At 45.8% G+C, this 23,724-nt stretch overlaps 1 protein-coding gene across 2 annotated transcripts in view; it reads right to left on the minus strand.

The window, feature by feature from the left end:
* Window positions 1–4,341: 4,341 nt before the first annotated feature.
* The window catches only part of MON2 (MON2 homolog, regulator of endosome-to-Golgi trafficking), a 1,155,350-nt gene continuing 1,135,967 nt past the window's right edge, over window positions 4,342–23,724 (minus strand). For both annotated transcript variants that reach the window (XM_069629845.1, XM_069629844.1), the window contains one exon: window positions 4,342–5,870. In XM_069629845.1, the coding sequence (XP_069485946.1) occupies window positions 5,707–5,870 (164 nt within the window). In that variant the 3' untranslated portion in view covers window positions 4,342–5,706. The remainder of the gene's footprint in view (window positions 5,871–23,724) is intronic.

The following is a 23,724-nucleotide window of genomic DNA, read 5'->3' on the forward strand; positions in this document are numbered from 1 at the left end:
TCCCCCAAGCCAGCTTGTTCACAGAGGCACAGCTGCCCCCCAGTTTCTCCCAAGAGGAAGCTATATTACGACGCCCCCAATATAACATTTGCCTGAGTCCAGGACAGGCCTTTGTTCAACTCCTTGTAGTCCCCAGCTGCTCCACCCCTAATCTAATCAGAGAGGTGTTAACTCCTTTTGGCCAGGGGCAGAGTGTCTGAGCATCCAGTTTCAACTCCTGTCGGGGGTAGTTGTCAAGCAGAATTCAGTTTCATTAAGCCAGGTTTCAGCTAAATGTCACTTTTTGTTCCCAGTTTTCTACATTCAAATCAAACTGACAATTTTTACCTATACATTAAATAATTACTTCCTTCAAGTCATTTCAGAATATAGTTTTACATTGTATCCACCTCTTAGCAAGTCTTTCCTTGGTCTGGTTTTGTTTCATTTGTTCAGTTTTACACAAAAGTCTGGTGGTTTTAAAACGCCGGCTTTCTGATAGTGGTGAGTACTGGTAATGCAACCATTTTTGGGATTAAGAAAATGAATTCCCCACAGTTCTGAGTTGCTTTTTTGGCAATCAGCATTGCCATTCCCAATGGTTTCAGGCTACTGGGTGTGTAGCCCAACGGTGGTTTTAGGCAGTGCCCTCCTGTGCTCACAACATTCTTCATGTTTTCCCTGTGCACTCTCTGGGGAGTTCTGGCCATCATGATGTTTTCCATGACAGTACTGCACAGTTTTATGGTAGGGCTTGTATGCATGGGTAAAAACATCCCACAGTACACAACTGGAGGGAAAATGACATGTAAATGGGAAACATTCCTAACAACCGCCTCTCCCAGACCAAGGACAGGGGGGAATTAATCCACCCCTGGGTGAGTCTCATGTTCAGGTCGGTTAAACATTCGGGACAACCGATCAGCATTGCTATGTTGAATACCTAGCCTATGCTCAATGGAGAAGTCAAACCCTTGCAGGCTTATGGACCACCTGAGCAACTTTGGATTCTCTCTGTGGTTTCAGCTGGCCCCCTCACCAAGGCTCTTGCCTTGATAGAATCATCCTTCCTCTTCATTCCGGAGCTCGAGGTCCTGCTGCTCCACGTTTAAAGTGATCCGACCGCGACTGATTTTGCCACGGCCGGAATGTTGCAATGAGAAAGGTGCGAACTACCAAAAGTTTGCACCTTTCTCATGTGAACACACTTACATACTATGGGGGCTGCAGGGGTTTCCCCCGCAACCCCCACTCACTATACTGTAAAGTATAGTGAGCGGGGTGTTGCGAGAGACACCCCTGCAGCCCCGTTTTTCTTTTTTTTGTTGTTTTGTTGCGGGTGTGCTGCGGGGGTGTCCCCTGCATCACCCCACTCACTATGCCACACAGTATAGTGAGCGGGGAGTTGCGGGGGACACCCCATGAGCCCCCGTAGTCTTTTTAAAGATTTTTTTTTTTACTTACCTGAAATGCTACCAACCAAAGGTTCGAACTTTTGGTGTTCGAACCTTTGGTGGTAGCATTTTTCGGTCGTTTTGTACGGTCAGACCTTTTTTTTTGGTCTGATCATACAAAACCTGCTCCACACCTTTCCATTCTACCAGACCATCTTGCGGTCTTGCTGGGCTGCTGCTGGCCCCTTTTTCGAGGTAGGTGCATATTGCCGACTTTCTGCACCTCCAGGGGCAATTAGAAGTGATTTGCCATGAAATTTTTAAAAAATCCAAAAAAGCATTTTAAATCATTTATTTTTACCGCACATTAGAACACGCCACCTGGCAGTCTTACATACAATCACAAGCTGCCTTTGCCTCACAACACTGTGGTTCTACTACTGGTGCCTGCTACCTGAATTGCCTTTGCCACCTGCAAGATCGCTGCCGTTTCTTCTTTGTGTCCCTGGCTGTGTGTGTGAACTGCCTTAATTTTCCCCAGCTTCTTCCAGCCAACTGGGGATCGGAGACTTTTTTGCATTCTTACTACTGCCCAGCGTGCAAACGCGAGCCAATTCCAAATGATTCCAGTGCAATGGGAGTTGATCCAGTTGGCTAATGACAACAAGCAAGGATTCAACGTTCTATGGGTTGAGCTGCGCACCCTCAGGACAATGCAGAACCGCAACGTGCTCGACCTCCGGACAACAATGGAAGGCAGTGTTTGCAAAAAGAGCGGGAGGTTATGTTGCACATTTGTGCCTTCTGAAGACGCTGAAAATGGGATATTGTCACACGTTATCGTGGCAGTGCATGATCTGGGGTGAAGCTGGAAAGGGAAGCTGGTGTTCAAGAAGAAGAATGTGTTTCGCTAGCGTTCAGTTGGGCCCCATTCTGGCTTGGAACATTGGTGAAAATATTGGTGCCCATCATCGTGTTCGTTTTGGTTATCTTTTGCACGTGCAAGTTGGGTCTCCGGTGTTGTACCAAATCAGTGTCTAGTAGCGCAATGATGATGGTCTCTATTCGAGCTCCAAAAGTACCTTGTGATACAAAGGAAGTAGAAGTGCAGACTAATCATCCCATTCCCCACATGGTCCCTATTGTCTATGGAGATGTAGTAGACAAATTGTACCACAGAACCATTGTCCCTCCCACCGAACCCGAACATTACAAGGAAGTGTGGGTTGACCTGGCAGGGAATGGGGCTGGATTTATACGACATGTACCCCCCGAGCAGTATGCGTGAGCAGGAGAAAGTCTACTACCTGTGTAGGGCCTGGATGCCTATAAATTGAACAGCCCCCTATGAGGCTCAGTGAGGCGGGAAAATTTGTGCAAATATGGGGAAGAATTTGTTACTGTAGAAGTAACGAAAGGGGGAATATTGGGATGGAAATGAGTCTATCTCACCCCCCTAGGCGCTTTAAGGTAAGGTGAATACCATATGAAGTTGTGTAGTGTACAAGGGGGGAGAGGACCGTGCTATGAAACTCGGTAGGGATATAATATAGCGCTAACGATAGATGCATAAACCCAGTGTATCCATAGAAAAAAATGCCATTTTGTAATTATGGTCGCGAGGCACTGCTTTAGCTCCAGGATACAAGATGAAGATGGGAATAGCATGATTCAGGGCCACCATGAGTACAGGATGCAAAGGAAGTCCAGCATGATAGTTGAGAAAGGGTGACACACCGTGAATGAATGAAGTCCATAAAAGTCAAATCCAGCATTGGCCACAAGACTGTGATGGTGAAAGCAAAATCTATCAGGACAGACTCCTGCAGAAGTAGGCTGGAGGAGGTTGAGGGGGAGCAGGGTAGAAGAAACAGGGTAGAAGGTGAGCCCAGCTGACCCACGTGGGAACTGACAGATGGAGGTAACACAAACCAATCGTAGCTTGGCATCCCCTATGGAGCAGGCCCTTGTATATGGTCTCACCAACCGGCTGTGTGGGTTTCTACTGTATCTGATGTCACTGATGACGTTGTGTACCGTCTTAAAGTGCTGCTCATGCTGATTTTGCCAGAAAGTTCTCGAGCGGCAGATCTTTTGCTGATACCTTTGTATTTTGTACAATTAAACCTTGTTATTATTGCAAGCTATCGTTATATTCATGTATGTTGTATTGTCCTATTTTGGATATGTTTTTAGTCTGTACAGTGCTCTGATGCACTTCTCTTTGTTTTTGCTTTAAAGTAAAAAAATAAATAAATGAAGAAACAGGGAACCCCATTAAGGACCCTATGCCTTAAGAAAGTGCATCACTGCTAACACAGGTCCACTTGTTGGTTACCAGGTCATGTAAGAATATTTCAAGTGAAGGTTAAAAGCTGTACATACAAAACTACTATTACTTGGAAAACCATTTCATTTGTTGTATTAAAGTTGTACACAGACAGGAAATCTAAGTGGTTAAGTTTGGGGCATTCCCAGTGAATGTCCCCACATGTATGCCCCTCCCCCGCCCTGCTCACTCGATCAGAAGTCCTAGTATTGTTCTGTTCTCTGCTATGGTCTTATTGCACATTGTTGAAGAACTCTCCCTCTTGTCCAATATATACACATGCAAATTTCGGTCAGACAATTGGATTTAGCTGTAGTGTCCCAAACTTTTCTTTGCATGTTATACTTGATTGAAGGTTTTTATAATGTACATCTCACAAATGTTCTTATCATATGAAAAGACCTTATGTATGTCGGTCATCCGCAAAATAACATTTTGATGATCCTTAAGACTTCAATCTTCTTCCCTAAAACGGGACCAAACGAGTCAGGGATACCTTGATTAGCATGCAAAATATGCCCAAATAGAGAAATATACAAAGTCCAGGACTAAGAATACTAGAACACTTTGGCATTTTCATTTATAATTGAGAATCGAGATTTGTCCAACAGTTTCACATATATCATGAAAACAGAAACATCAGTAAAGTAAGCATTTAATGTCACAAACAACTTGTTAGACAAGAAGCATAACACGTAGTGTCACAGTTCATATAAAAACAAGTAATTTGTAATTAACCCTCATTCACATTTTTCAAAATCATTTTGCATTAGTTAGGTAGTGTATGAAACATGAAACCATTTGATCAGTCCCAAAAGGCTAGTGTACTCCTTGATGCATGGCTGTTTTCAGAAATAATGTTCTCTAAGCTTCAGATTAAGTAACGCCTCGCTCCTAAAGGCTCTGTATGCAAGGCTGTGCATGAGATTAGTCTACTTGCTCAAACTAGATCCTCACAGGTTATGGGCTCACACAAAAAAGGAGGCCCTTGTGTCCTTAGATGTTGCACCTGTAACATAAAACCACAATTAGAGACACAGTAAGAGACCTGTGAAATATACAGAGCATTTCTGACAGAACTAAAGAAACAAAATGTCCTAATTTAATACAAATGGAACACAATCCCAACATACGAGGAGAGATCCATTTCACCTGATTGACACATTTTTGAAATTCTGCATTTAAGTTTAAAACTATTATACCACACCGCCCTCTGGCAAAGTACCTTGTTCAAAATAGCTTTTTGTGGTGATCGAGATGATTTTGGGGCCCACAATAAGAAATATTGAAATGCATTTATGCAAGGAGACAGCGGCAGGGCCACTGATATGGATGAGCACACCTGCCACTTTAGAAGGCCAAATATAAAGTAAAATGCTGACAGAGTCGAGTAAGTGATTATAAATACATTATGTGAGGTTTTAAAATGATTACAAAAAATCTTTACACAATAAATGCGACATGTTTATACACAACTGTACCATTTATTATACACATTAGTATTTCAGCTTCTTTCGTATTTAAAGGCTGGTTACAGGTAAGTATGGAATGTTACAGTACCATGTTGCATAAAATTGCTTCTAGTATAATGAGACCTGAAAGAGGTTGAGAAACAGCAGCCTTGTAAATGGGGCCGAAGGGAAATACTTTTATTTGTTTAATTACATCATTAACACACGCACACCACAATCTATACACAAGCCCACTTTCATTCCCCACTTGAAGATACCAGAGTGTACAGGTACACAGGATTATACTGTAATTGAGAGCGGCTAGTCAGTTTAATTTAAGAAAGGCTTGCACTGCTGCTCCTTTGAACTCCTTCCTGGAGGTGTATGGTAAGCTCCTGTTTATGGCTTATCCAACACTTGTTAGTAAGGTAAAAAAGAAGGCCAGGACAGACTGTCCAGAAGTCCATCTTGTTTAAGACTCGCTTGTGGAGCACCCACTCCTGTTTTGGGCAGGGAGGTTGCTTGTCTTCTTCACACCACCCCTTGGATGTGGTCAGGAGTCCCCATTCTGCACCCTAGATGCTGGAGGGTGCATGAAGTCTTTAAAGGGAACTAATGCTTCTTTGAGGGCAGAACAGACTTCAGAGGATGAGCAAGTGATGCATTCTACCAGTGTAGGGTACAAAGAGATGACGTGGGCCCAGGTGTTGCTATCAACTGTGGAAAAAGGATGGAAAAAAGAAAGAAGTTAATAAGCAAAAACGAAACCAAAAAACATGAATATACTAGTATGTCCAACTCACTAGGAAGCAAGGCATAAATAATAGTGTTCAGGCCCAATTCGCTATGGTCGCTAGTGTTTTTTTCATGCACCACTTCCACTACTTGGTTCAGTGACCACTTGCTCAAACAAACATGAAGTGCTTTCATACCCTCATGTATTCCTTTGTGACTTCATTGTTAAATCAAGCTATAAACATTGGGTGCATATGTATATGTGCATGAACACATTAATATATGTTCCATTGTTATCCAGTAGCCTATACACATTCCCAGGTAACTTGAAATGCATATGGTAATGCTGTACCCCAAGCTTGCTGTGTGACCGAAGGCATATTAGAGCACTAGTAAGAGTGAGTCCTCTGTGCTAATCCTCTCAAGAGACTAAACTCAACTCACAAAGGCCATGAACTCGATTTGTATTTGCCCAGTTTCACAAACCTCAGTCCTTTCATTTGGACCAAACTAGTGAGAATGTAAGAGTGTGTGTTCAAATAGAGACCATGGACATCAAGCACAATACTTCTAGAAATTAAACTACAGGGGAATTAATGCCCCAGTGCCCCCAGTTTCTCGCTGGAGCATCTCAGATTTACATTCGCCATCTTCTATCATGTTGACCAAGATTTACAATGAAACAAATCTGGTGATGGCTGGAGCATCTTTATGGAGCATATGAGCAATTCTGTATGAATTACATTTGCACGCATGCATCTTAATCAGTATGACGGCATATGCAGTCTCAGAGTAATAAAGATTACCCACCTGTCTGTAATGTTCTTTCTGACGGATGTTGCTCCAACCTGGACTCTAACACCCTGTGTCCTCATCTTGCTTGATCTCTCTTCTGCCTTTGACATGGTCAACCATGCCATCCTGCTCAAATTTCTCTGTGATAACCTGGGTATCACCGGTCAGGCCCTGGCGTGGCCGACTTCTTTCCTTTCTGACCGACCCTCCCAGATCCAACTGGGGTCCTTCCTCTCTGCTATCTTTTTTTCTACCTGTGGTGTACCCGAGGGGTCTAAACTCTCTCCCTGGCTTTTCAACCAATACCTGCCACTTCTCGCCCACCGCGTTGCCACGCTCTGCCCTAATTTTCAGTGCTATGCGGATGACACTCAGCTCATTTTCAGGCTACCGTTGGCCACCTCTTCTCCTTCCCTCATCTCTGTGTCTGCAATCCAGGAGTGGTGTGCTGCCAATGACCTCTGCCTTAATGCCAGCAAGACTGAGATTCTCCTCATCGGTACACCCGCTCCCTCCTTTCCTATCACTCTCTGGTTGGCCTCTCTTCCTGTTCCCACCTGCAAGGCTAAAAACCGCGGGGTCATCTTCGACTCCACACTCTCCTTCTCTGCTCATATCTCTGACGTCTCTAAGAAATCACACTACCAGCTGCACCTCCTCAGAGGTATTCTTCCGTTCCTCTCCTTCCCCCAGAAGCTCACTGTCTCCAGAGCTGTGGTTCTCTCTAGGCTGGATTACTTCAACAGCCTCTTTCTAAATCTGCCTGCCTCCACTCTTCACCCTTTTTAACTCATCCAGAACAGGACCGCGAGACTTGTCCTTGGCCTCAAGCCCAGGGATCGTATCTCCCCGGGACTGAAATCCCTGCACCGGCTCCCAGTAGCTGCACGGATTGAGTTCAAAACCCTATGCATTGTCCACAAGGCCTTCTGGGCCTGGGGCCTCAATACCTTCAACTCTCTCTTCCTAAATATCTTCCTTCTCCAGCTCTTTGCTCATCCGCCTCCAACTCCCTCTGGGTCAGTCGCTTCTCCAAGAAACGAGGTGGTGGTAGATCTCTTACGTCAGCTGGGGCCTCCCTCTGGAACAGCCTCCCTCAAACTTGAGGAGAATTATCTCCAGTTCCGGAAGCACCTCAAAACCTATCTCTGCTTCTGCTTTTTCTCCTCCTCTCCCCTGTTGATCACCTGCCTGTTACCTGAAACTGCACTGGTTACCTGGACACCCTCTGATCTCGGGCCCAGGTCCTCCCACGCCAGTCACACACACCTGCAGTGCCTGCCTGGCAACCTCCGCTTTGGGGACTGCCTCTGTATCCCTACAGTCGTCGTACCTGCACTTGACACCGGATGTCTGCACTTACCCTTGCCCCTGGCTGGCCGTTACTCTTACTTATTGTTATTATCTATTCCCATGTACTGCACTGTCCCTTCCCCTTCCCCTTCCCATGCACTTGCGCGATCTGAATTATAACTGGTCTATTAGGATTGTCTGTCTTCCCTTTGTTCCCCCTCCCTTGCCTCGTCGCGCCTTGAAACACTTGTGTATAGGCGCGTTATAAATGCCATATCAATTGTAATGCTTAGCAAATGTGTGCAAAGATGCCCATGTTGCCGCATGATAAACGGGGACTTCCCTTTGCAGGGCAGAGGTGGCAGTCACTCCTCTGATAGAATGAGCTCTGAGACCCTCAAGCATATCCTTCTCAGCCAGATCGTGGCATTCCGAAATGCAGAGAATGATCAACCATGACAGGGTTTGTTTGATGACAGCCCTGCCAGCGCGAGCCCCAGCGTAACCCACGAAAAGCTGGTCATCCTTCCTAGCCTCTCCAGTATTAGAGACATAGAATTTAAGGGCCCTTACCGGGTCCAACCAATGGAATTGTTCCACTGCTTTGGAAGGGTGATACAGAGGAAAAAACACAGGAAGATGCATCTTCTGAGAGAGATGGAACTCCGAGACCACTTCTGGCAGAAAGGAGGGTCTCACTCTCAACGCCACCTTCTCTTTGGAAAAGACCAAATAGGGAGGCAAAACAGATAACGCCTGGAGTTCACTCACCTGCCTCGCGGAAGTGATGGCAACCAAGAAAATCACCTTATGGATGAGTAACCTAATAGAACAGGAATCAAGGGGCTCAAACGGAGCACCCATGAGAAACATCAAAAACTAAATTAAATTCCCATGCCGGAACCACAAACTGGTGCGAGGAAACTGGTTACACAATCCCTGCAAGAACTACCTAACAGTGGGTAATGTGAAACACAAGCCCTGTTCCGGAGACCTCTTGAACATCGAAATAGTGGTGAGGTAACCCCTTACAGTACCAATCTGCAGGCCTGCTTGGGCCAAGGAAAGCAGAAAATCCAATACAGTGGACAGAATAAAAAGGATCCCGGTCCCTCACCCAGCACCAAACCAAAAATGTACGTCACCTGCAGGCATAAATGGATTTTGTAGCAGGAATCCAAGCTGAAAGGAGCACATTGAGCATGTCGTTCAACAAGTCCCACTCCTTGTACCTCAGCATCTCAGTAGCCAAGCATCTAGGTTCAGGCTGCTGAGGTTCGGGTGGAGGACCCGCCCTTCCGATTGGGAGAGCAAGTTGACTCTCGTTGGAAGGCGCAAATGAGGGCAGATGGACAGGTCCAGCAACTCTGGGTACCACGTTCTCAAAACCCCAGTCCAGAGCAATCGGGATCATTGTGTTTCCGAACAGGCGCAACCTCCTGAGAACCAGCAGAATGACAGGGATCAGTCGGAACGCATAAAGGAGTCGAAAGTCCACTCTACCGTCAATGCATCCCCCAAAGCTCCCTGACAAGGAAATTCCCTGGAGCAGAACTCCTCACACTTCCTGTTGACATTGGAGATGAAGCAGTCCACTTGCAGCCCCCAAAACGGAGAAGATCTCGTCCTGAACTTCTTGGCAGACCTCCCATTCATGGGAGGCTGAAGTCAGTCTGCTCAAGGCGTACACAGTGACGTTTTCTCGTTTGGCCAGATGAGCCATCGTCGGAGAGACACTGTTCTCCAGAAACAGTTGCATTGTTTCTATACCCCACACCACCTTGTTTGTTGAGGTAGGGCATGGACATTTTGTTGTCAGTCAGGATCAGCACAGTCTTGCATTTTACAAAGAGGAGGAAAGCGACCAAGGCCAGCCTGATTGCCCTCAACTCTAGCAGGTTGATGTGTTCCCTAGACTCCAGGTGAGAGCCCCAACCAGTCAGAGATGCATCTGTGACTACTGCCACCTGGGGCCAAAGTTGGCGAAACAACACGCGTTTCAGCAAGTTGTCTCACACAGTCCTCCATGCGAGATCCTGAGCCAGCTGGTTCAAGACCTGTGGTCATGAAACTGCAACCATTGGCAACCATTGGCAACCATTGGCAACCATTGGCAATGGAGAAGCCACTGAAATGATCTCATGCGCAGCCTAGCCTCCGATACCACAAGGATGCAGGAGGCCATGAGGCCCAGAAGGTGCAGGAAAGCAGAAACCGGGACGTGTTCCTGGGATTGGAGGACATGGATCATCTGAAAAATGTTTGCCACTCGATCAATGGTCGGGCAGAAAGGCCCTGCCCAGGCAAGTGTTCAAGACTGCCCGACGAATTGGAGAGCTTGGGATGGCGAAACCTTAGACTTTTTAAAGTTCAGGAAAAATCCTAAGCTTTGCAAAAGAGTGCATGTACGCAGTAAATGCTCACACACCGGATCTGGGGAGCAAGCTCAGACGAAGTAGTCGGCAAGGTAGGGAAAGCCATGTACCCCATGAGGATGAGGTCTGGGAAAAAGGGGGTGGCCAGAGGGCCATGGTCCTGAGAGTGCAGAAGGAATGTGAGGCAATATCCTTGTCGGATGACCTGGAAGGCCCAAGAGTCGGATGCAGTCTTCGACCATGCCAGGCTGAACAAGAAAAGCTTCTCCCCAACCAGTGACGAGTGGCAAAGCCTGTCACTGAGGTTTGGTTGCCACGGGTGTGGCAGGGACAGTGGCCACTGCAACTCCACCCTGATGGGTACCCCTTCTTCTGCTTCTTGGGAAGCATCTGGCCTCTTCCTGGGGCCAACTGCTTATGGCCCCATGGGGCAAAGGTGGGAAAGGGGCGAAACCCCTGCCCTGAGAAGACGACTGTACGGAAGTCTGTTGCAGCGCTAGCCCCAAGGACTTAGCAGTTGCCTTAGACTTTTGCTTGTCCAACAGCCTAGTCTGGACGTCGGCTGCAAACCCTGATATCGTCAGCCACAAGTGGCGCCTGACCAATGTGCTAGTGGCCAAGGACCTGCCCACAAAGCCCGCTGTGTCCAGTCCGGATTGTAGCATATGGTGTGCTACCTCCTTGCTATCAGAGACCAAGGACAGGAAACCATCCCTCATCTATCTCTCCGGGACATACACAGACACATTTCTCACCACCGTACAAAGGCCGAAGGAGACCCTTGACATGGAGCAAGAGGTATTCACGGTCCGCAGTGTAAGACTGTCTGATGCAAAAACCTTCTTGCCCCAATGTATCAAACCTCTTACTCTCCCTGTCGGTGGAGGGGACTGGAAAGTAGAATTCTTCATGCTAGCTGTCACGGCCTGAACCACCAAACTTTCAGGCAAAGCATGAGAGATGAAGCAAGGCTGGGCCTGGTAGAGCGGGGCAGCGTTTCCTCGCCAGATCCCTGTCCACTCTGGGAACAAAGGTAGGTTTATACCACAGATCCAATTCCGGGGCCATCACTGCCACATTCAAGCATCTCTTTCTTGAGGGCATCGTCCAGAATAAATAGTGCGTACTGAACCTTGGACCTGACCGGAGCAGATAGCCCCAGAAACTGGCCACCTTAGCCATCAAATTCTGGAAGGCTGATTGAGGCATTCTTGGGGTGGGAGCTGGCAAAAAGTCCATCTCTAGAGAGGTATCGAGGCCTTGGCCCCTTGCAGCTCCTCTGCAAGGCCCAGCTCCCTTCACACCTCCCTAGAACCCATTGCTGCAAGCCCAAAGGGGACCTGGTCGCCCTCTTCATCATATATGTTGTACATCTTCGACATGAAGCAGTCCCTAGGGAGGGGGACGTATTCCTGCAGAGCCACAGTGTCCATGATGCCGGTTGGTGGCACCGCCAATGACGCCGGTGCAGACGCCATCACCCTGAAGGTGGGCCTGTTAGCGCCAAAAGGCCTCTGTCTCGGTCTAGTCCAGGAACAAGCCCTTAGGCGTCCAGGAGTGGCCCCCAGAGGGTACCCTGCCCATTGCAACAGACGCAATGGGACCCTGCAGTGCCGTTGCCAGTGCCACAGGTGCCAGGACCAGAGCCGCTGGAGTCTTGGCAAAGATGTCCAAACATCTTCAGGCAGCAGTTCTTCCGTTCCTCTGGCATGGAGGATTGGGTTGGAAAAGGTACCTGCGTCGGACGATCATGTCACTCACTGGAGCGGTGGCTCTTCTTTGAAGATTTAGACAAAGGTTGGCGTGAGAGGACCCAGGAAGCAGGACCTTTTGCAATGCTGCTACTACTTTTCCTTGCGCAGAACTGTTTGTTTTTGGGGCGTTGTCCCACGCTGTGCAACCTCGACTGAGACCGCAGAGCCTCTCCCTATGCTTTGTGGACGAATGTGAAGATCTTTGCTGCCCTTTCCCATGAACTGGCATGACCCGCAATCTTGGCTGCCATGGTTCTCGCCCAAGTAGTATAGACAAATCTGGTGTAGATCCGAGACCGACATCATGCTGCAATTTGCACACGGCTTGAAGCCCAAGAAGTCATGGCATTGCTTTAGAAAACTAGGAGCTCGACAAGCCTGTTCCCAAATAGTTTACAAAGGGCACAGAAAAAAAGAAGAACGGGGGTCACAGGGTGCGGTGCCGCTATATATACTAATACAGACGTCATGGTCGGTGTGGGGTGCATAGAGGTGTCAGGCTTGGATAGGGATATCCTAGATGAGCCCGTGGAAGGAAAGAATCCATTAATACTTCCTGGCAGAGTTTCCACTTGTGGAAGGTTTGAAGGATGTCTGCTCAGTTCAGGCGCCAGCACATTCTCCTTGCCTGCCAGGTGGGCAGGCAAGGAGAATGTGCTGGCGCCTGAACTGAGTCAGACATACTGTTCTCCTGAACCCAGAACTACAATTGCAATTGCTTCTATGCAGAGGCAAAGAGCCTACGCCACCTCTAGTTGTTGAAGTAATGTATGGCTACAGTGTAGTCCGTCAGGATCAACACTGTCTTGCCTTTCACAGAGGGGAAGAAAGCGACCAGGGCAAGCCTGATCGCTCTCTGCTCCAGCAGATTGATGTGCGCCCAGCAATCTGATGGGGGACCACAGTCCACCCACTGTAAGGTCTGGGAAGTGAGCGCCCCAGCATTTCAGGCAGGCATCCATGACTAGAGTTCCCCTGTGAACAGGGTTGACGAAACCATGAACCTTTTGGTAGATTGTCCTTCACCGACCACCATTGCAGGTTTCTGGACACACTTCAAGACCAAAAGAAGGTCCGACATTAGTCCTTGAAACTGTGACCGCTGAGCTCAGGAAGGCCTCTGCCACACAAGGATGCAGGATGCCATAAGACCCAGCAATCACAGAAAATCAGAGGCCAGAACCTTTGTCTGTTGTTGGAAAACTTGGACCATCTTGTAGACCTTCGCCACTATGTCCTCGGGAGCAAAGCCCGGCCCAGGCGAGTGTCCAAGACTGCACCGATAAATCAAAGAGACTAGGATGGCAAAACCTGAGATTTTCTGAAGTTCAGAGAGTAGCCCAAGCTCTGCAATTGGCTGCACGTTTTGTGTAAGTGTGCCGATGCTAGGTCTTTAGAGCAAGCCTGGATAAGCCAGTCTTCTAGATAGGGAACAACATGAATGCGTTCCCTTCTGAGGCAAGTCGCCACTACTGCTAGCCGCTTGTTGATAATCCTGGGTGCCGAAGTACGACCCAACGGTATGACCTTGAACTGGTAGCGACAGTTCCCTACTTTGAATCACAGGTATTTGCTGTGCTTCTTGGGGACTCACATGGAAATAAGCATCCTGGAGGTCCAGGGAGACTAGCCAGTTCTTCACGTCCAGGGCCTGGAGGATCTGGGCTAGAGTAACCATCTTGAATTTGTCCTTGTGCAAGTACAAGCTCAGAAGCAGCTGGTCCAGGATAAGTGTCAGACTGTCTTGTCTGGCACCAAAAAGTAGGTTGAGTACCAACTCTTGCTTCATTGTGTGCAGGGCACCAGTTCTATGGCTCTTTTGCCAGAAGCTAACAGAGCTCCAGCAGGAGAGGTTCTGAGGCAACGTTTGGTTGCATGTGGGGATGGGGGGTGTTGCCTGGAGGGCAAAAGGCGAAAGGGAGGCAGTATCCCAGTTGTATGACCTGTAAGGATGAGGCATAAGAGGTGATACGTTTCCATTCCTCGCCAAGCAGAGATATCCTGCCTACCACAGGGAACAGTTGGCGGAAGTCCTCTTCAGACAGGCTTTGTAGGGGTTGCAGAGGGTACAGTGTAGGTTGAAGTGCCTCTCTGTGTGCACCCAGCCCTACGCCTGATGGGACGACGCTGCCCTTGCCTGCCAATGGTGCCTCTATCCCTTCACGGATAAGTGGCGAAGGGACGAAACCCCATGCCCACAGGGCTAGCAGGTTACTGCTACGATACTGCCAGCCCCAGCGACTTAGCGGCAGTCTCGGAGGTTTCGAAAGTCTGCAATGACTCATTGGTCTTGGTGCCAAACAAGGTCATGCCATTGAAGGGCATATGCTGAAGTTTCTCCTGGATGTCAGCCAAGAAAACCTGAACAGGACGGTGCTGGTGGACATCATTCTTGCAATGCAGTCTGTAGTATCCAGACCAGACAGCAATATTTGACGGGAGGCTTCCTTGCCATCCATGATTAGGGCTTCAAAGCCTTCCGTCATCTCCCTTTCAGGGACGTGCTCTGATGCCTCCGACCATGACCGGCAACAGGCCAAGGGTATAACTTCCACAGAGCACAAGAGGTGTTGACACACCAAAGAAAACCTTCCTTCCCCATGCACCCAGCCTCTTGCACTCCTTTTCGGGGGCAAGAAAGAAAAAGGAGGTGGTTTTAAGGTTCGCTGTTGCGGTCTGGAAAAGAAGTGCACCAGAGGAGTATCTCAATGGGAGAAAATCACTTCCAGAACTTCCAGGCAGAGCTCCTACTCGTGGCATATTGAAGACTGTCTACTCAGTCCATCCGCCAGCATGTGCTCCTGGTGGCCCAATCTCTCTGGCTAGTCATGGGCAGAAGGGAACACAGGGTCTGAGGGAGCCGGGCTGTACTCCTTTGCTGGGCCGCAGTCCATCGTGAGAATGGAAGCCGGTTTTGCCCATAGTTCTAGTACTGGCCTTCTGGTTGAAAGGCAATAGTTTCACCTTTTTAGGACCCTCGTCCAGGATGTCAGTAAAGTCATACTGCACCTTCGGACATGAAGGGGCCGACAACCCTAAGGTGTCAACCACCTTTGCCATCAGACTCTGGAAAGCAGCCTGTGCATTGCATGGGATGGCTGCATGGAGCATGTCCGGCCACATACCTCCTGCAAGTCAGCCACCAAGTCTTCTTAGTCCCCCAAAAAATGCTTCTGGTGAGTCTAATTTCCCTAGGATGGAGGTGTTCCAGTCTGGAAGGGCCAAGATCCCTTCCTCATCATCAATTTAATGCAAATGGGACATGTACGCTCTCCTAGGGAGCAGGAGGAATTATCTTGCGACTCTGGCGTCGTGAAAGAGGGACCCCAGGTCAGGCGACAGACACTCATAGACTCAACTGTGTGTCCCTTTGACATGCACTTGCTGCATCTACTTGCAGAGTTCCTGCTGGCTCGTCTAAGTGCGATGGGATCCGCCAGTTTGGCAGAAGCCAGCGGGCTGTGGCCCTTGGCGCCAATGCCACAGCTGCTGGCATCGGGACCATAGCCGCTGAGGCCTTGAAGAAGATGTCTAGCATCTTCAATCGGAACGCTTCCCATTCCGCTGGGGTGAATAACTGGGTGGGAAAAGGAACCTGCAAAGCCTCTTACTCCCAGTGGTCCTTGGAGTCTTGGCTCCTCTTCTTCAAACTAGAAAAAGGATGCACTGTGAAGAATCGCCACAGGATCTCAACCTCTTCCACTGCTTTTTTTCTTCTGGAGCTGGGGTCTGTTCATCAGTGTAGCGATCCGCATCCGGCGATCTGGGACTGGTCAGTTTATACCCTTCAACAAATCCATCCATCCAAAAATCCATCCATCCACAAATCCACCCACCCACCCACAAGTCCATCCACCCACAAATCCATCCATAAATAAATCCATCCATCCATCCACAAATCAATGAACAAATCCATCCTTCCATCCATCCATAAATCAATCCACAAATCCATCCATCCATAAATGTATTGAATACATGTGGCAACAAAGCCTTATATTTACAACAGAAGACATTTTACTGTACAAATAATGGATAAAAGAAAACATTATAAAAATAGAATAGACAGTTACTTTCATAAAAACATGGTTTATAAAATCACAGGTCTTCCCTCCTTGGGTTAGTATACACTGCAATGTTAAAATGGAATAGAAGTGATTAAATAATATTAATGAATAAATCATATAATTAAAATCATGGAATCTGTAAAATTTAAGTGCATTTCCAGTAAAATTTGACCATGAAGTAAATGAGATTGATGTCATTCCCCTCTATAAATAATGACCATAAGTATGACAGATCCAAACAATCAATCGAGTTATTATACATTTATTGTACTTAGCTCTGAGTGGAAATAAGCCTTCACATATCAAGATATGTTTCAAGCTTTCTATTGTGCCTCTACCACATAAGCGGCAATTACGATTATCTCGGGGGATGCCCATACGGCTGCATTTGGCATCTAGTGCATAACAGATGTTAAATTTCAACAATAAATATTGGTGTAGCACTCCGCTGTTGGGGTATGCCATAAGATAAAACGGTCTGTACATCTGCTCCATTATATAATCAATGAAAGCACTGCTATTACGGTTTGAAGCCAATCGGACAATCCAGTTCTCATGCATGAGGCTAGCCAGCTTCTGTGTAAGCTCAAGTTTTATCGTAATCGCTGGGGTAGTGGTTAGTGAGATATCCATGTCATTCCGCCATCTGTTGTATACTTCTACTGTATTACTGATAGTACCCAGGTTCTTAACATTCTCCAATTTAAGAAATGACCAAATGTAATTTACAACACTCGTACCATTGTTTAACCGATGCAAATGTGTCCAAAACAAAGGTTCTTTGGATGCATATTGGGAAAATTCCAAATAGGCCAAATCCGATATATAGGTCGTCAATGGGTAAAGCGGATGGCATACGTAATATTTTCCTAAGTATTTTTGCTTCAAATCGAATCAGCTCAGGTTGGAGTGCATGTCCCCAAATTTCAATCCCGTAAACCAATACTGGGACTATTTTAGTGGAATATAATAGAAGTACTGTCTGCCAAGATATTCCCCCATTTCGGCCTATAAAGCTGCTAATGGTATTCACAATAACCAAACATTTGGCTTTGATTTCCAACCAGTGAAGATTCCATTTCAGAGAACAATCAACAATTAGGCCAAGGTACTTGTAGCTGGTAACAGTTCCGAGCAGAATACCGTCTAACTGCCAAATCGGATACGTTTTCATCCTCTTAGAAGGTGGAAAGATCACTTTACTGAAATGTTCACTGTCAAACCATTTTCAGAAGCAGATTCCCAGCGCAGTTATCACTGCTTGAAGGCCTAAGTAATATCAAATCGTTGGCATAGGCTAACCAGCTAGTGAACTTGGTGCCTATTTTCATTGCACAATGAGAGATAGCATCAAAGGCCTTGTTCCAGTCTGCCAAATAAAGATTAAAAAGAGTCGCGGCAAGGATGCATCCTTGTTTTACACCTCTATTAGTACACATATCGGCTGAGAGTTTTCCCTCACCATCCAGGCATACCTTCACTTAGGAGGCTTTGTGAAGAAGCATTAACATCCTTAAAAGGCCAGAGGGGATGTTCTACTTCCCTAGTTTCGCCCATAGTCGATTTCTCAAAACGGAGTCGAAGGCAGCGCTGAAGTCTATAAAAAGCGCAATAGACCGCTGTTTCTCACCTCAGCTTCGAGTATTCTACAGCTGATACCAGAGTTAAGATATTGTGGCTAGTAGAGTATTTCGCACAAAAGTCAGTTTGACAAGAGGTTAAAATATGGTTACCATCGATCCATTCAGTCAATTCCACCAAGAGTATTTTGGCAAATGTTTTAGCCGGGAGGTCTAGCATCGCAAGCATGCGATAATTTGATGGACAATTATGGCGTCCGTTCTTGTAAATCGCTAAGATATGACTTTCAGAGCAAGTCGAGGGGAGATTACCTGATTTGCCTCTATCTAGAAGTAGCAAATGTAGGGTGCTAGCCTATAACTCAGGTGTTGATTTCAATAGGTCCGGCAGCACGTGATTGATTTAGATGTTCAATCAAGACAATAATTTCTAAAGGAGAGGCCTTACATTCCCATTCAACTTGGGGGATGGTAACTTGTTCTTGTTCTCGAGGGGCAGACCCAAGAGTAAGGCCTGTATGTTCTACCCAGGCAGATTCAGAAACACTTAGTAGGCAAGTCCCGTTTGTAACTTTCTCGCAAAATGTTCCAAATTGTTATATTGTCATTTTGTTTGGCTAAGGCGGCTGGTTTCATCCAGCAAGTTTTCTCTTTACTGGCTTTATGTGTTTTAACCCAATACTCATGCTCCTTTTTCATAGGTTTGATCTCTTGGTTAGCTATTCCAGATCTAAGGATACCAACTGCTGGATAAATGAGAGTTTTAATAGCAGCTCTCAATGTTTTTTTTTTTTGCAGCAGTGATTGCGGGATCAAAATCTATGCAGCTAGTTATTGCCTTACTACAAAGTTCAACAGGGGTCTTATATTGTCTAGATTTTAGGATGTATTCACCAATAGAAGAGAATAGTTTTGAAAAAGAGACATCAATAGGGGCATGGAGAGAGGATATGTCTGAATATGCGTCAATAAATCGAGGCAGAAGACATATGATGCCTCTTTTCCTTTACTTTTGTTGTGGGGCGTCAATTGGATGCGATTACTTCCTTGGTAAACATAAATGTCCCCATTTGGATCATGCTTACTAGGAGGAAGATTAGACCACAATGGATAAAAAGCACATAAAGCGCAAGATGTCGCTTTCTTGACTAGGAACAATTATATTCATATCACAGTTAAAATTTCCTACCACAAAGTATGGTTTGTGTGTCTTGTATTTCTCCAACATGTTCTTCACAGTGAAGGCATTCTGCTTGGTGATTTTACAGCTAGGTGGATCGTAAACGTTGATGAGTAATAGAGGGAGAGTTCAGGACATGTTTGTTTATTTATTTATTTGTACTGCGCTACAGACCCGAGGGTATAAGGGCGCAGAGGTTGCATGGAAATTCTCAGCTTAGTTACACAATAGATAAATTATACATTACAGATACAAAATTAGGTGAACACCCAGAACAAAGTCAATAGATTCGGGAATTTCTATGATCTGCCAAGGAGGAGAGACCGATATTAAAAGGCCACCTGAGGGACAGCCTGAAGATCCTTTAATTGTGCACTTCTGAGATTTTATTCTTCCATCAAGCTCGATTATCTCAGTTAACCATGTTTCTGGTAAGGCAAGAATTGCGAATGAGTCTACTGCTGACCATAGTCCCTCAGCTTCAAACATGTGCGCGAAGCTCCTAGTGTTACAGCTACAAAGCACCTTCCTGTCACTGCAGCGAAGAGCCAAAAGTGCCTTAAAAGCTACAGGTAGCCATTGCCAGTATCCCTCACTGGGATCAAGATTGAGGACATATGTTCTTTCATTGTTTAGTAGCCTATTTAAACCAGGTGGGGGTGGTGTGTATGCATGCATGGATAGTCAGGCCGAGTAGATGAACAACCGACCACTCTCATTGAGTTTACTTCCTTATTCAAGCTTGTAGCATCATCAGATGGTAGATGGCCGATGTTAGGTGTCATGTTCCGCAATGTACTGACATTGGTGTTAGTTACTTCTGTTCTATGCTTGACATACATTATGTTGACTATTTTGCATTCGTAGCCCAGCCTATGCAACTCGGTTTCAGAGTTTAGGACATAGGAAAGGGTAGCATCAGAACTGAACCAAATATTTGAAATACTCGAGGTGATATATTCAATCTGATCAACCACTTTAATGTTGTCAGTTAATATCACACGCAGTCCTATGGCTGCATGGAATATACTTAATAATTTGTGATTGATTTAGCAGAGGAGTGGGATCTTTACTAAAGACCGATTGCCTTTGTAGGGCTTTGATTGGCATATTGGATGGGGATTGAGTCGAACCAACAATATCATAATCAGTACCGAAAGTGATGGGGCCAGGCAGTGCCGTCATAGCCCAGTGATCAAGCAAAGTGTATTGAGTCACCTTCTCTTGGGAGTTAGTAGTACTATTTGTTAAGGGATGAACCAGAAAAGACAGAGCAAGAGATCTACAGATAGTGGTTGAAAGAGGATGAGGGTAGCGCTGGGAAAAGCAGGCACTTGTTACTTCTGCCCAGATATATTCAACAGTTTCCAGAGGTTTATGGACTATGGCTGGTGTAAAGGCTGGAGAAGAAATGTTCAAAATAGAGGCAAGCTGAGATGGGATGGGGGAAGCGCTAGGGGCAATCACTGCAGATGTGTTCGGTTTGGACTAAATTCTCTGTGCATACAAGAATGCTTGGGAGACTGAGTTCACCACCTTTTTGGCCATCATTCTTTTAGATGTGGAGGAAGGCCTAGTAGAGCGAAAAGAGGCCGTAGAACTGTGTGAGGGCGATGGGACATGAACAGGCATGGGGCAGTAGGAAAGAATACTTACAGTATTGTGTTACTGCCCTCATCCTTTACCGTTTTCCAGCCTTTGTTTATGCTTTTATGGAGAGGACAAATTGTAGGTCGATTTTATTTTCCAAGTTTTCACATTTAGGTATCAAAGCCACGAGCAGGTTTTCAAAGGCTAAGAACATGTCACTGGATGACATGCCAGCAGTGCTCAAATCATTAGGATCCGATTGTATAGAGAAAGGGGCCAGAGCAGTTCTAGGAGAGGTCAGAGGGACGCAAGGTTCAGTAGTAGGGCAGTCAACCGTACTAGCTACTGTATTAGAGTTCTGCATTTATGGGTACAGATGGTAAAAGATGACTATCGTACAGAATCTCAGGGTCAATCGCTAGGACATCATCTAATTTTTATATGTTCATCAGATCACCCTGGTATTCAACTTCTGAGGCTGTATATTCTAAAACAAGTGTTATTTCAGTAGAATTAAAAGGTACAGGTACATGAGTGGCTGTGCTATGTATCATAGCGGATATCAAAATAGGGGGTGAAATAACAGGCAGGGGAGTGTTTAATGGTGTGCCACTAGTAAGGTCCACTAATGTAACATCAGAGTCGCCGGAGTGTGTCAGTTCAGTTATAGTTAATTTTGTTACATTATTACAGTTAGTCTGAAGAATAGCTATTGGACCCGATGGTGTCTCCACACCTTTCAACAGAGGGTCTCCGCTTTCCAAGGCTAATTCGGTCATGGGGGGTAAGGACAATTACTTTCAAGAACAGATTTGATCAATTTAGAGCCTATGCAGCCAATGGAGGCATTCAGTTCAGCTGCCACTTCCTGAGCAGCAGTTTCTTCAGCTATACTCGCCATTGGAAGAACATTTGGAAAATAGGCAGTAAGCTTATTGGATTGTTTACTCGCTGCTGCTGCAGCGTTCGCACAAGTTATTATCTGCAGTGTGCATATACAAGGGACTCGCTTGGAGATTTTCAGGGGGTGGGGAGCTGGGGGGGTTGAAGCCTATTGCACAGTTCTTGCCGATGGTGAGTTACAGACCTGATACTATTTCAAATGATTTATTAAAGAGACAAGAATACTACACGCCCCACATACATAGTATCCTACACAGAATCAGAGAGAAGGTTAAATGGCGAATTAAAAGAGTTAACCACCATTCAATGCAGCAGTCAACAGTTACACTAACAAACAAGGGATTCACTCGTCATGGTATTCACTATGTTCACACTGCTTACAACCTCAAAGTATTAGTGAGAAAATACTAGGGTCTCTACAGTAGCCACGTAAAGTGCTAAATGTTAAATCACATGCTATAGCAGAAACCTGCTCACATTTGCGTTGTAGAGCGTATGTTAACAAGGTATTAGCAGAGAACCATATACAGGCTGAGTCAATCCAGTTAAAAAATAGAAAAAAAGACAGCTGCGTATGCCAGCAGATGTTTTCGGCTTCTGTACAAGTGCGATAATCAGTGCATGAGGTATTACTTTTTTTAAATTTGTTTTTATCATGATATTAGTCAACATCTGACTTTACACATACAAAAGAATACATACTTAAAACATTAGCATAAACCAAGTGATAAAAAAGAAACAAAATCAAATTAAAATTAGGCTTTCATACATAGAGGAAAAATAATAAGAAAAAAAAAATCAGCAAAAAACAGAAAAAGAATATAGTTATCAGCATTAAAATGCACCAAAAGCATTCCCTTAACCATTCTCAGATAGTAGGCTCATATCCGTTAGAAAACAGATTACTTCATAGGTAAGAAAGATTTCTTGGCCTTACACGAGTCTTTCCCAGAACAGAGTGGAGTTGAGTAATAGCGGGTTGTGTATAAATCGTTGAAATCTTTTCTGTCTCAATGTCCACGTCCCCACACACTCTGACAGCAGATGGACCGTAGTTTGCTTAACACCATCTTCACATTTATCACAGATACTACTTGGATACGCAGTTGGATCTCCGATATGCTTTAATTCTAAAGTTACAAACAGATTTAGTCTAAATCTTAAGAAATCTGATATTATTCTTTGATTTGAGGATTTTTTAAGATAGGCCGGCAAAGCTCGAATAGGCTTATCAATTTTCATCCAAGATGCCGATAATTTGGCCTCTCTCATTGTCTGCTGCTTCCACATACATAGTCGCTTTTTGAGGGAACAAAATTAGTCTATATAGAATTAGCTATGCTACTCCTACTCGCCCTCTCAGCGGCCTTCGATTTGGTCAACCACCAAATCCTATGCAGGCACCTGCACTCGGCCACCCACTTCTCGGCCTCAGCTTCAGCCTGGATCAAATCCTTCTTGAGTAACAGATCCATGAGGGTCTTCTCCCCTACAGCAGCTGCGGACCCCGCTCCGATCCTCTGCGGCGTCCCTCAAGGATCTTGTGTGTCCCTGACACTCTATAACGTTTTTACCAAACCACTCTTTGATGCACTTGACTATCTGGGTGTCTCCTACACAAACTATGCGGACGACACCCAGATACTCATCCCCATCACGGGAGACTATCTAGTTGACACCAAGGCCATTAACGACATCTACCTGGTCATTCAGGCCTGGATGGCCCAACACCAATTATGCCTCAATGACGACAAGACAGAGCTCCTCATTCTGGGCTCTGCGCAGCGTCTAAGCAAACTAGATCCCTCCTACCAGTCTTTTAACATAGATGTTAATACCATCAAAGTCTTAAAAGACACAAAAACATTAGGCTTCTACATTGACGCCACTCTTACCCTATCTCGACAGGTAAATGCAGTCAGATGCAGTCGCGCCTTGAAACACTTGTGTATAGGCGCGTTATAAATGCCTTATCATATTATATCATAGATCAGCCTCTGCATATACCTGCAAACTCATTGCAGCCTGCAGACCATACCTGACCACTCCTAACAGTGTCACACTAGCCAGAACCCTCATTATGGCTAAAATTGACTATTGTAGTGCCCTTTACCTAGGGACTAGTCAAGGGAACCTGAATCAACTTCAAATCACCAAAAACAACGCTATTAGAGCAGCATTAAACATCCCACGCAACCACCACATCTCCGAATCTAGAACTAACTTACATTGGTTACCCGTCAAGCAGAGAAACTCCTTGAAAACTCTTGCCCTCACACACAAATGCCTGGCTTACAAAGCC

This window comes from Ambystoma mexicanum, chromosome 12 (genome assembly GCF_040938575.1).
Source record: "Ambystoma mexicanum isolate Mex_15411 chromosome 12, UKY_AmexF1_1, whole genome shotgun sequence".
In the NCBI taxonomy this organism is placed as follows: Eukaryota; Metazoa; Chordata; class Amphibia; order Caudata; family Ambystomatidae; genus Ambystoma; species Ambystoma mexicanum.